The sequence below is a fragment of the Oculina patagonica genome, chromosome 11 (genome assembly GCF_052425735.1).
Source record: "Oculina patagonica isolate OP01 chromosome 11, crgOcupat, whole genome shotgun sequence".
NCBI classification, from domain to species: Eukaryota; Metazoa; Cnidaria; class Anthozoa; order Scleractinia; family Oculinidae; genus Oculina; species Oculina patagonica.
Window position 1 is genome coordinate 9,148,879 of NC_135768.1, and position 13,270 is coordinate 9,162,148.

Below are 13,270 nucleotides of genomic sequence, written 5' to 3' on the forward strand. Positions count from 1 at the left end.
TCACAGAAAGACGGAATCAACAAGAACCATTCTTCGGAGCTATTTTTCCGCAAAGCTTTTAACCACAGAATCATAGTTCATAGGCTTTTCGTAATGAATGTTTATCAATGCCAAGCCTGATGGTCTTTCTGTTGTCATAGTGGTCCGTAAAATAATATCCAGACATATCCTTTGACAAGCTTTAGAGTGCTGCTTGCTGGCTCGTTGTCGGCTGAGGTGACTGGAACAGTGCAACTGTACAAGCAATTCGTAGCATTAGGGAGCAGCTAAGGTTTAACTTTTCTCTTAACTCATTGCACTAAGATTGAATTATTTATCAATATTTTACAAGTTCTTTGAAGTTTAATAGTGGTTTCAATTTAGGGGGTTCGACGGAATACCCCGAATCACCTTTAGATCCGCCCCAGGGCCACCAAAGAAGATCGTCCCGATTGTTTGATTTACTGAGAGGTCGAGTTTAAATCATTTTGTTCTGTTTCGGTCCAAGTAATAAGTCCGTAATAGGGAGGTGTCCGTTTCATAGAGGTGTCTGCAAGGAAAGGTTTGACTGTATACCCTGAAAGAGAGACGCCCTGCTCGAACATTATTTTGGTACGTGCGGCTGTTCAGCTATTGAGTACAGTTCAGGGGTTACGCTAGTGAAAAGTTTAGTAAAAGGATGTAGTACGTCTAGTGTGAAAGGAGTTACCTTTTACCAAAATGGTTTATAAAAGGATGGGGTTTGGACCTCGGAGAGCAGTCCCCTCGTCGGTATTAAACTTTTTTTGAATACCCCCTCCCCTCCGGGTAACGAGTACGTGCAAAATGAAGCCTACGTGAAAGAACGCCATGTAATTATGATTTAGCGGTCATTGCGTTTTCAGCTGTATTGGCCCCTTTTCTTTTCCGCCCTCTTAGGCTGTATTAGAGCTGCGTGGCTTTTTCATTCAGTAATTTCAAAGCAAATAAAATTCAGTGTTTTAATAATTCTTTAAGCCTTTGCTGACTGCTGTATTGATTGGAAATTACGGGTTTCATAGCCACTGATTCAATAATAAGAGTAGATTAATAGACGCGACACTTAACTGTAGGAAGGGACTTTTTGAAGCGAGATAAATTTTGGATAAAATGATAAATACACGGATGATCGGTGTTTTAATAAGACCACTTTACTGTACATGTTGGATGCCATTCATCTAGGAAAACGAGCATGCAGAGCATATCTTTGTATCTCGGGAATTATCTGCCCAGTTAATGGACAAAAGATTTTGTTTAAGCACTGTTTTTATGAAGTGAGGTGCGAAAACCAATCAACTACTGACGATTTATGCAAAGAAATGTTGGGCATATAAACAAACAAAAGACTATCAAACAAAAGACCACCGCTTTAGTTGTCAACTTGCTAATGAATAGGTTAAAGGAAACTGAGTTAATTTTTGAAAGAACGAGAAATAAGTGAAATTCCAGGGGAAAATTTCTCAATTTTAAAGTTTTATCTGTGATGATTAAACAGTTTTCACTTCGAATTTTGACAATGTTACTAACTAGTTGAAATCATTTGAACAATGAAATTTTGACCTTTGCATAACTACATTCAAATTCGACAAGTTTTTATGCTTTTTTAACCTTTACTAAGGACGACAGGTTTTATGTAAGAGTTTGTTATGACCTGTTTATATGAGTTCACGTCAAAATAAAACAAAAAAATTACTGTAACTCTATCTATTAGTTTTGGCCGTTCATTGGGTCAAGTTCGTTTGGCTTGTTTGACTTGTTTCTCACATGAATTTTGCCTGTCACTTAAAATGTGTGTTTGCTCGATCGTGAATTATCTTAAAGTTGCTAATGTTAGCCTTTTCGCTCTCTTAGCTTAGCTTTGAAAATCCGACAGGCCAGAAATGTTTTGTCGCTCTTGCTTGCAAAACGCACAAAAAACGCGAAAAATCGCATCCCGCGCTTTCGCCCTATCGCCCAAGGGGACCCCTGCCAGTCAACCTACCGTGATCAGCGGAATGTTTACAACAGTTCTCAGTAGCTCGAATTGTGGAATCACCAAACACAGTCAAACATGGCTAATAACTTTAATTTGATTTGTTAGAAGATGCTACCGATGGAAAAGCTCTTATCAAGATCTGAAAAGCAACCGTAATGAGCGGTATTTTGTTTCAAAATTTTGGCGCGTACTTTCGTAGCGGTGAACGCTCCCGTGGGCGATAATGGCGTCCAAAACTCGAAACTCGATTTCTTCAAGCTCGCGGAGCCCTTCTCCGGAGAAGTCGTTGGGAGTAGAGACGCCTTCGCTTTCGGCTTCGACAGAGCAATTAGTGGCGTCTTTATCAGGTGAATTTTCTTTTTGTTAATGCAACTGTTTAAAGGTCTCATCTATAAAGTGAAGTTTCTTTTACTGAAGTAACAGCTTATGTAAGCATGGATAATAAGCTTGAATGATTTCGTTTGCTCTCTGCATGATCTCGAATACATTGAAAGAATAAGTGTTATATCTTCAGCAGTTTGATGGAAATCGAAATGTTTGGCAAAAATGTAAAACGAAAACACAAATCGGAAATAGTTTCGTGAGTAATCTTCTTTACGCTAATGCATCGTTTAGTAAAAAGAGCTTGTTCGTTCCCACGTGAATAGAATAGCTTGACCTTTATTTTGGTTCCTCACACATTTATCGGCGGTACTGTAAGAATCGAACGCGTTCATATGCTTTCTTGTGCAAATGACTTATTTGTTTTTAAAAACAGGAGTTGCAAAACCCCATAAGCTGCCCAATATAGTCCGATATATATCATCACTTATTCCATATAAATGTAGTTTATGGTTACTATGGGATTCCAATATGGCTGACACTTAACTAAATCCGTGGCATCCCGCAGGTTTAGTTAATTTTGATAGGCCTTGTTTAAAATTTCGTTTATATTTCACAGAGGAACAAATACTGGTTCAGAAGAGGACATTTGGAAGATGGGTGAATCATTTTCTTCAGAAAGTAAGAGTGATTTAAATATCCCTGCAGTTGTCCATTACAAATTTGCTCAAGTGTAAAATAGTGTATTAGCAATCAGTGTATTTTATAAGTTGGGAAGACAGTAGATTAGTCAGTGAGAAAGTCATTCAGTCGATCAGAAAGGCAGATACATGGTCTGTCTGTCTAGTTGATTGATACGATCGATTGATCAGTCGGTTGGTTAGTCTGTTGGTTGACTGTCTGGTTATTCGGTCAGTAACTCAGTCAGTCAGTCCCGGCGTATCCAATCGAACCTCGGTTCGAACCCAACGAACACCAACGTTCGATTGGTCGTATGAACATAACGAACTCACAATAAAATTTGTCAATCGAAAAAATCGAACGTTCCATTACCGAACAGTCGACAATCGAAAAAATCGAAGTTCAATTTCCGAACAGTCGTCAATCGACTCAAGAGCGCATTACCAAACTCCAGTTTTATTTGCGGACATTTTGTACGGGCACCGTCCCCTGATAGTCCAGCGTATCAAGAGACGGAGAAAATCGAATTTCATTTTCAGGTTTATGTTATGAACCACAGCAATAGATTTCGATTTTGTTCGATACCGACCCAGACTGGTGCGTGGTTGATGATTTTTGGTTCGTTTTGTTCGATTGGATACGCCAGGGTCAGTGCACTGACTGACTGAGTTACTGACCGACTGACCGACTGACCAACTGACTAACTGACCATTAACCAGTGATCTTGATCGATCGATTAATTCAGTTGGTTTTTCAGTCAGTTGGCTGGTTGATCAGTCACTTCATCACTTTTTGGATCAGTCAGTTGATAAAATCAATCAATCGATCAATCACTAGATCAGTGTATCAAACAACCAGTTGATCAGTCATTTGATCAGTTGGTGGGCCTGTCAGTTAGTATAGGTCTGTCAGTCAATCCGTCCAACCATCTGGTCCGTGAATTGGTCGGTCCCTTTGCCATTAGTGTAATATTTTTAATTTTTGTAATCAAGCAAGGGCAGTTAAATTATTATACTGGCGGGTATTTGTGAAATTTATTAAAAATCTTATTTTCTTTGCACCCATAACAGCACAAGCCTCCATTGCGTGTCGATGACTTGTTTGAAGGTCTACAAGATGGCACAAAGTTATTGGCCTTACTAGAAGTGTTGTCTGGAGAACGCTTGGTAAGATATGCTTTGCAGTTATCTTCCTTTCAATAACACACAAACTTAATTTGAAGTTCAAAACCTAACTAACAATTGCGTCTCTTGCTGCTGCCAATCATCCATGCAATTATGTACAGCAGCAGGGACGAACATAGAAAAATAGAGACAATGGATTGAAACCTACAAGTCCCAACCGGTTGACCTATTTAACCAGTTTATATTGAAGTGAACTTCTGTTTCCTGAGAGGTCCACTCAGATAATTAATGGCAGTGAAAACTGCAATCATGGTCGATTGACCAGAGTATGCATGTTATTGAAAAACACAATGAACATTTTTTACTGTATTACCGCCGCCTGGTTAGCTCAGTTGGTAGAGTGCCGCAGTGCTGTGCGGGAGGTCGGGGGTTCAAACCCCAGACCGGACCAACACTCAGGGTCTTAAAATAACTGAGGAGAATGTGCTGCCTTTGTAATTACATCTGCAAATGGTTAGACATTCTAGTCTTCTCGGAAAAGGATGATAAACCGTAGGTCCCGTCTCCTGTATCTTCAGTCTTATCACAAGGGACGTTAAAGAACCCACACACTATTCGCAAAGAGTAGGGCACGAAGCTCCCGATGTTGTGGTCTGGCCTTGTGTAGTAAATTACAGTATGTGTAAAGCACATTTGAACATATATATCTATGAAAAATGCGCTATATAAATTCATTAAAGAGATTACACTTTTTGTAAAGCCAGTGGTTTTCACTAGCGATGCAAGCACAAGCATAACCACAGACGCAAGCACAACAGCTCTTAGTTCACCATGAGAATGGCCTTGATGCAAGCATAAGCAAAAGCACAAAGTTTCAAATTTTTCCTTTTCTTGTGCTTCCGCTTGTGCTTGGATTCATGTTGCCATTGTGAAAACGAAACAGCACATAACAACAAGGAAATTTACAACGTCTGGCAGTGTCTCCATGTCTGAGCATTTGAGCATTTGAGCCTTAACCAGCCAACCTGTGGCCCCCTAATAGTATTGAAGACAGGTTTGAAACAAACAAAATCAAAAGAGGTGTCAAAAACATGTTACAAGGGTGCTTATTCTGTCCTAAATAAATTATAAAGTTTCTGTAGTACTATAAAATAATAATAACACTTTTACAGCAGCTAATAGTAGTTATCATTTTTAATTTCAGCCAAAAGAAAAAGGAAACAAAAGACCTCATCATCTAGCCAATGTTGGAACTGCCTTGAAATTTTTAACGACGAAAAATGTAAGTAATGAAGGACTGAGTCGTTCTTCTTCTGTGCAGCCTAGGGGGGTACTCCGGCTTGTAAATGACGGGGATGATCGATTGATTTTTTGGGTTTGAAATTTTCGATTCTGGGATTTTTTTGGGCAGGAAGATTTGGCAAGTATTTTTTGGGTGACTTGATTTAAAAAAGGGTTTTGGGGGTATTTATGGTATGATAAATAATCAAACACGAGCGTTATTGCCCCTCCTGGCAATTTAGGGGTAATTTGACAAGGGATTTTTTAGGGGTTATTTTTGGTCCCGGGATTTTTGGGTAATGTCTGAAGACTTAAGGATTTTTGGGGTCCTGAGTTTTGCCTTCATTCGATCATCTCCGTCATTAACAAGTCGGAGTACCCCCCCCTCCCCCCCCCCCCTTGGGCTGTGCAGTAATTTGTGTATCATGTTAACTAAAGGTAGCATTGGTCAAGTGTTGGCCAAGTATCAGACAATATATGTCGGTTGGCTAAGTACGTCGGTTTGGACAATATATATGTCAACTGTCAGTTTAGGCACTTGAGCACTGTTACATGCAGTAGCTAACAGTTCACTGGAGTTTTGTTTATCAGCTTTATCATCAGCTGACTTTTCTTTTATAAGCTGTGTTTGTTATGTAGGGTATTTCAATAATTGACTATAAAATGTATGGCATTTTAAGGGGCTAAAGATATTTTAATGTTGTTTCTAGGGATTATTGTGTACTTAGCCTTGCGATACAAGAGTAGATAGTTTCCAGACATGCCACTGAAACAGAGGAAACTAATATTATAAACAAGCATAACATGGTTAAAAATCCCAACTGGCAGGAGGCACACCAGGCCAGTTGGCTCTATCTAAAGCATGACTGAGGATTTGGATTTGGGTTGACAGAGAACTTAACTGTCATCTGTTAGCCCACCTCTCCATGGTACATATTCCATGTCCTTAACCTCAGCCCTGCAAATTAAGCTCCAACTGAATATTTGAGAATTCAATGATTAAAAATGAATGTGTCAAACTTTATTTTCTATACCTATAAGTCTCGACAGTGGAATCATTTGAAAAGCTCCTCTACTTTGTTTTATACAAGGAATAAATGTATTTTTCTTTAAGAATATTTTCATTGTGTCAGTAACTGCTAGGGTGAGCAGTCATTTAATGAGCCCTGCCATCTTAGTAAATGCAAAATTTACAAAAAAATTAATGAGTTTTTTTACACATTAGGTGAAGCTTGTGAATATTCATCGTGAGTCTGTGGTGGATGGAAATCAAACTTTGGTTCTTGGGTTGATCTGGGCCATTATTCACCACTACCAGGTAAATTGATGCAAACTCATCTCAGTCTACAGAAAACCAGCATCTATTATTATACTGTCTAGTTCTTCAAACGAAAAGGTGCAGTCTTTGTTCAACCCTACATGTAGCAGGGTTTTAAAACAAGCTGCCGGAGTTCCACCGGCCTGATTTATGTCACCGGTACTTGGCCAAGCAATCAGCTTGTGAGAAACAAGCCCGCGCACAGCCTCCTACTCTTCCAGTTGCTGATGCCTACTTTAAAACATTTGAAACCCCTGATGTGGTAGCCCATCAGACTGGCACTTATCTGCAGTTTTGGGAGCAGAAAGCAACTACATGTATGAGGATTTCTTCTCCTGCTAGTATATCTCAGGGTTGCCCCAAGCATTTTATTTGCAGCACCCCTCTATACACCTGGGCAAAGAGAGACATTGAAAGGGTAAGGTGTTTTGTCCAAGCTATAAAGAACAGAACACAATGACCCCAGCCAAGGCTCAAACCCAGACCTGTGGACCCAAGTTGCTAACTTTCCAGACTCTGATGTTTTAACCCATAATTCGTAACTAAATTTTCACCAATTTGACTATTTAAAGCCCAGCCCCTCTCCATCATATGAATGTTGTTGTGGTGTAAAAAAGTGTGTATGAATTTAGGTGATTGAGAATTAGAGGGTAGACTGTTTTTAATCCTTTTGATGATCTGTACTAGAAAACGCTTATTAAAGCTTGTTTTCAAACCATGGCCATTTAAGTGCAGAGGCGGATTTAGAGGGGGGCCAAGGGGGCTGCGCCCTTTTTTTTCTTGCTGTATGCAACATCTCCACGAAGAATTCAACTTGATGAATTTTTCATCGGTGGAGGGGGAGGAGCAGGGGTTTGCGTTCTCGCCACAATTTTCTCGGCCCCCTCTTTCAAATTTTTTTGGATCCACCCCTGAAGTGCACCTTTCTTTGACCTTTTCTTATATATGCATGTCCTTTATTATTTCTCTTATCAAGGTGGAGGGTTTCTATACCAACAAGAAGAAGTCCAGAACAAAGAAACTTCTTCTAGAGTGGTCTCAGAAAGCAGCCCAGAAAGCCACAGGGTAAAACTGCATACTTATTTACCTTATACATAGCATGGATTAAATTATGTTTTCTATATATACATGTATCGAGTTTGCTTCATTCACATCTTACTGCTGCATTTAATTTGACTTGTGACAGATTCCTAACCTGTATTGCTAGAATCTGGGCATGTTTCCTCCAGTTAAATGTTTTCTCTGATTTCTTGTTTTATACAGATCAAGTGAAGCTGTAAAGAACTTTGGCTCCAGTTGGAAGAATGGTCAAGCTTTCTTACACATAATCCACGCATTTAGGTGAGGTTTCACAAAGATCGACATGGCCTAGCTAGACCTTATTGGATTTAATATCTTCCCAATGCATCATTTTTAACTATAAATCAACACTAATCACTCATTAATTTTGGCCGTGTTAAAAATTTCCGCGCGATTCTTAAGCGACTCGTAAAAATTACAAATGCAGTAGCTTCTCTTGTAACCTGCCAGTTTTGAGCTCGTTAGCTGCAACAGTTTGGACGAGAAAACAAGATAAAGGACAGTTACTCTTACGATTGGAAAACTGTGTTCAGCCACCTTAAGTAAAAAGCTTTCTACTGGTCAAACAACTCCCCCTCTCCTCCCCCCATGAGACAGATGAACTAATGAGGCGAAGCGTTAAATAAATTATTACCTCTTAGAAAATTACTGCGGTTTCTCAGGTGAGAATTTAAAACAGTAAATTTTAAAGTATATGAGTCGAATAAACGTTTTAAAATCGTACGGTAGGAAAGGAATGTTGTAAAATGTTTATTCCCGTTTTTATATTGTCATGCTTGATATATATGCGTACGGAAGTAAACAAGCCTGCAGGTGGTTGCGTTGAGCTAAGGAACTCATTAACAAATTTCCACTTGAAAATACAGGTGTATGTATATACTTTATTAGGTGCTGTATTGGAGAATATCGGCCCTCATTCTTGAGAACATGGTTTGAGGATGGCGAGGTCCCGACAGAACAAAACCCGAGAGCCTATTTTCTCCTTGTGTGGTCCTTAGCAAGCTCGGTTAATAATTAGAGATTTATTTGTTACCTACGACTTCATAATTTAAAAAGAGCTGTGGAAACTGAACTTACAAAAAAATATTGGAACAGCAACAACGCATTCTGATTGGCTAATCGTAATTATTGGCCCTCTGAGCTGTCTTATCGTGTGTTAAGTTTGCGTACACAAGGTTTATTTGTATGAAGGTTCGTTAGATATCTTGGCTCGTTATATTTGTGAGCTGAAGTTCAATTATTGTCACCAAAAATGGCGTGGTTAGAGAAATTTTGTTCGTTATGTCGAAGGATGCGTCGAAAAAAGTAAGTTTTGATCGGAGAAGGCAGATCATGACTCACGGACATTTGCGTTTAAGTAGCAGTTTTCTATAACATGAATCGACTAGGAGTATTGCTACTTTCTCCATGGATGGGATTTTGGCAGATTTCAGGTCACCCCAAGCAGTTCGCTAGTAGCACCCATTGCATGTAAAACTCCAGAAAGGCACTGTGAGAGTAAAGTGTCTTACCCTTGAGCACATTCGGAAGGGGTAGATCATGATTCACGGGCACTAGCTCTTTAACAGCAGTTTTCTATAGCATGAGCAACTAGGAGTATTGCTACTTCCCCTGGATGGAATGCTAGCAGATTGCAGGTCACCCCAAACAGTTCGCTAGTAGCACCCATTGCATGTAAAACTCCAGGGAAAGAGGCACTGTGAGAGTACTATGAATCTTCGCGGCGCCTTGCCTTTTGGGGTAAAACGTCTTACCCAAGAGCACAACCTTGACCTCTCGGGTCTAACGTCCTAACCGTAAGACCACTGTGCTTCCCGCTAATTGTACTGCCGGAGTAAGGGGGATAACTTTGTTATTTTTTCAATTTTCCAGGCCCGATTTAGTGGATCTTAGCTCCGTTCAAAGCCGAGATGATGTAACCAACTTGCAGGAAGCTTTTGACCTGGCCGAAAAACATCTCAATGTACCCAAGCTTTTAGAGCCTGAAGGTGACGAACAGTTCTCTTTACTTATAAGTAGTGAACAAATGTTAAAATGAAGAAATGTCCTGCAGGCTTCAGCGCTGGCTTTCCTTGGACAGCGATCGCTAGTTCACTTGTACGATTGAATCATTTGCAGTGGAATGGAGAGAATTGGTTCGACTCGACAAGTAGACTTAGATCCCTTAAGAATCACCCCAATTTGCCGTTAAGTTCCGAAAGTATCGACCCCCGAAAAGTAGGGATAAAATTTCACTGTGTTTATAGACGCTTAGGTCTACTTTTGAATTTCAACTCTATCGAACGATCACCAGTGATTTTCCAGCGATCATGGAAATCAGCCCTAATTTGCAAGCGAAATTTTTGCTTTCTCGCGGCGCAAAGCCAAATTAAACCACTCCTGAGTTGGGTCACGTGACTTTTCCCGCGCCTTGCACCGACCTCACGTTTGTACACGTTTTCCCGACATGTGATTGGCTCTTTAATAGTAATAGCTTTATCTAAGAGTTAAAGTTTTGTGATATTCGTTAAAACCGCCAATGCTTTGGCTTTTGGTTTCGGAGCACAAACAAGAAAATGCTGTCTAAGAAGTTAAGAAATGTTTCTTTTTCCTTCCAGATGTTAATGTGGAGAAACCTGATGAGAAATCGATTGTAACATACTTGGCTACACTCTGTGATACCCTTGAGTCAGAGAAAACAAAATCTCCAAAAAGACCCATCTCACCGACGAAAACCGCACCAAAGAAATCGTCCTCTAGCTCTCCAAGCCCCTCGTCAAAAGGAACCGGAAGTAGAACTTTAAGCCCCGAACCCAGCTCTCCTGCTGAACAACGGAAGAGGAGCCCTTCTCCTTCAGCGGCACGTTCCTCACCCACCCCTCCAAGAAAACAAACAGAACAGTCCAGAAGAAGCTCATCGCCTTTGAAAGCTCAGAAAACGTCCTCTACCACTCCTCCCCCTGGAAATGGCAAAGGCAGAGGCAAATTAAGCACTCCGAATTTGACCGGAGTGAGAAGTGGAGCCCCTAGTCCCAAATCCTCCACTGCTGAGGAGCCTATGGACACCTCTCCTGCCAAAGAAACAAATCTTTCGCCGCACAAACGGCGCGACACACGTTCGACAAGTCCCTCGCCTACTTCTGCCGCGCCGAAAAAGCCGAGGGTAAGCAATGGTAAGCTGACGGCGGCTTCAGAGCAGCCGGACAGGTTGAAGAGCAAAAGACTGTCGCTTGCTGTTGAAAGCAAGAAGCTGTCGGTACCTGGTGAACCAGGCCGCAAGAAGAGGGCAAGTGTTGCCGGGACGCTTTCTACGTCACGCAAGCTTTCTACGTCACGCAAGCTCAGCGGGACTGGGCCGTCACCAATGGATGTGGAATCGTCATCGAGCGATATGGAAGATTCTGAGGTAAGCGAACGTTAACAATAACTTTGAAAACTCGCTTTGCGGTCCCGGTCGGGGGAATTGGGAACAGCATCACTTTTTTAGTTAATAACGATAAATAAACCGCTCTAGCGAATTTTTTAAAAAAGCTGAAGTTTCTAGCGCAGAAATCGACAGCTTTTCAAAATTTGCTACGTACGGTAGTTTATTTAGTACTTTTATCAACTTGCAGTGACAAAATATGTGTTTTGCTTTCCCGCCGAAGAAGCACTACAGTTTGGAACAAGCATCAGTTGATGACGACATCCGGTCTCCGATAATTGGTTACTAAGCAATTTCGTCAGATGCTTATTGGATAGTAATGCTGACATATTTTAGTGTTGAGCGTAGCTTGTCAGAAATGGCACCTCTTCCCTCGATTATCCTTTCTTACCCCCCCGCCTCAGTAAAGCCTAGTCCGGTATCAAAAGGTATTTTAGGTTAAAAATCCGCTATCGCCTACCTCTGGCACTTTACTCGAACTATCCAGGTCTTTTATAATTATCTTAAAGGGGCAGTATCATGGCGATTTTGATGCATTTTCGACCATAAGGAGCAAAAGTATGCCTCAGTAGCTTCACTCATTCACAAGATGTGCAAGAACACCAAGGTGAAGATATTACGTGAATATTTCAAAGGAGAACAAAATGTATTTAGTTTTTAACGATTTGTCCACGACACATGGACAGAGTTATGAAAACGTCTGCCAGACGTTTTCAATTAGTTCGTTGAAAAGTTTTATGCCTGCTATAACTCAATTTGATAATATATCTTTTGTTGCTCGGGTAGTCCGGACTGTTATAGCCCCCCTCCTTCCCCTAAGCAAAGCCCTCGGCCGTTATTTAAAAAAGGTTTCCCATATTATAAGCCCCTATTCGTTTACTTTCTGCATTTCCCTCGACTTTTCCGGAAGTGATTCTCGTGTATTACCCCTTTAAAATCCCGCTTACAAGCCCCCCCCCCCGGGTTATAGGCCAACAGAAAATCTCTATCGGTCTTAAAATCCCCTACCAACTTTATTTTATTATCATTGTCTTAGTAAACATTTTGTCAAAAGGATAAGTTGACACGGGTATGTTATTGTTACAGGTGTCCCCCATAATAAATTTATTTACCGTTCATGTATGATATTCGTAAGTAATAGAGCCTTCGTGACGTGCTAAACATGCTAAAAACTAAAGATATTATAATTTCATTGTCAACCTCGTTCCTGTGATACGCATTGATTTGCTGTTCAAACTTCATTTTATTAAATTCAAATTGTTTTCACATTATTTCATTCCCTTCGCTGTTACCACGATACCCATTACTTCGTCAAAATATTCCTCTTCTTATAAATATTAATAGCTCAAGATAATCCTTCCTTGTTTTTGTATTTATGCTGATGAACTTTCAGTGAACGCTTTAAACGTTGCTTGCGGCGAAGAAATCATTTTCTACGAAGATTGCTCGAGTATAACTTCGAGAAAAGCGGGCGTCTTCAGAATTCCGGTCCCGAAAAAATGGCGTCTGTTGTTTGAAGCACGCTTTCTTCAAACATCTGCTATTACCATCAAGTATGTATTTTCCTTCTCCGTTTAATTGCTTTATTATTGTTTTATTGAGAATCGTAGGTGTACAACAGATAGAATAGATTCGAAATTCCGAGATAAATTGTTGATCGTTCTACGGCAAATTCATTTCTTCGTAATCGATTGCTTTAAATTTGTGTGTTTTAAAATATGCAACGGTGGCAACATTTGTCACGTTTGTGCACAAACCAGTAATTAATACTTTTATACGCGACAGTGGAAGTCAGTATATTAACATTTACGTTTATTTAAACTTGTGTTCTCACTCCAATACTTGATGCTTTGTTTCATTATTTTTAAACATATTGGTTTTAAATACATCTGGGTTATAAATAATAAATTAATTTGGGAAAAGCTGACAGTTTTTAAGAGATGAACACTAAGCGTTGTATGTTGTTACTGTTGAAGTTCTTGTTATTGCCTTCGAAGTGGTGAAATAATTATTTATTTGCACGTAGCGATATATATATATATATATATATATATATATATATATATATATATATATATATATATATATAT

The 13,270-nt window shown here is 39.9% G+C and overlaps 1 protein-coding gene across 1 annotated transcript in view; it reads left to right on the forward strand.

The window, feature by feature from the left end:
* Positions 1 to 1,977: 1,977 nt before the first annotated feature.
* The window catches only part of LOC144631037 (uncharacterized), a 117,131-nt gene continuing 105,838 nt past the window's right edge, over positions 1,978 to 13,270 (forward strand). Inside the window, 9 exon segments of the mRNA XM_078489398.1 lie at positions 1,978 to 2,319; positions 2,913 to 2,974; positions 4,045 to 4,140; positions 5,303 to 5,380; positions 6,605 to 6,697; positions 7,674 to 7,762; positions 7,961 to 8,038; positions 9,650 to 9,765; positions 10,375 to 11,162. Coding sequence (XP_078345524.1) covers positions 2,196 to 2,319; positions 2,913 to 2,974; positions 4,045 to 4,140; positions 5,303 to 5,380; positions 6,605 to 6,697; positions 7,674 to 7,762; positions 7,961 to 8,038; positions 9,650 to 9,765; positions 10,375 to 11,162 — 1,524 coding nt within the window. The 5' untranslated portion in view covers positions 1,978 to 2,195.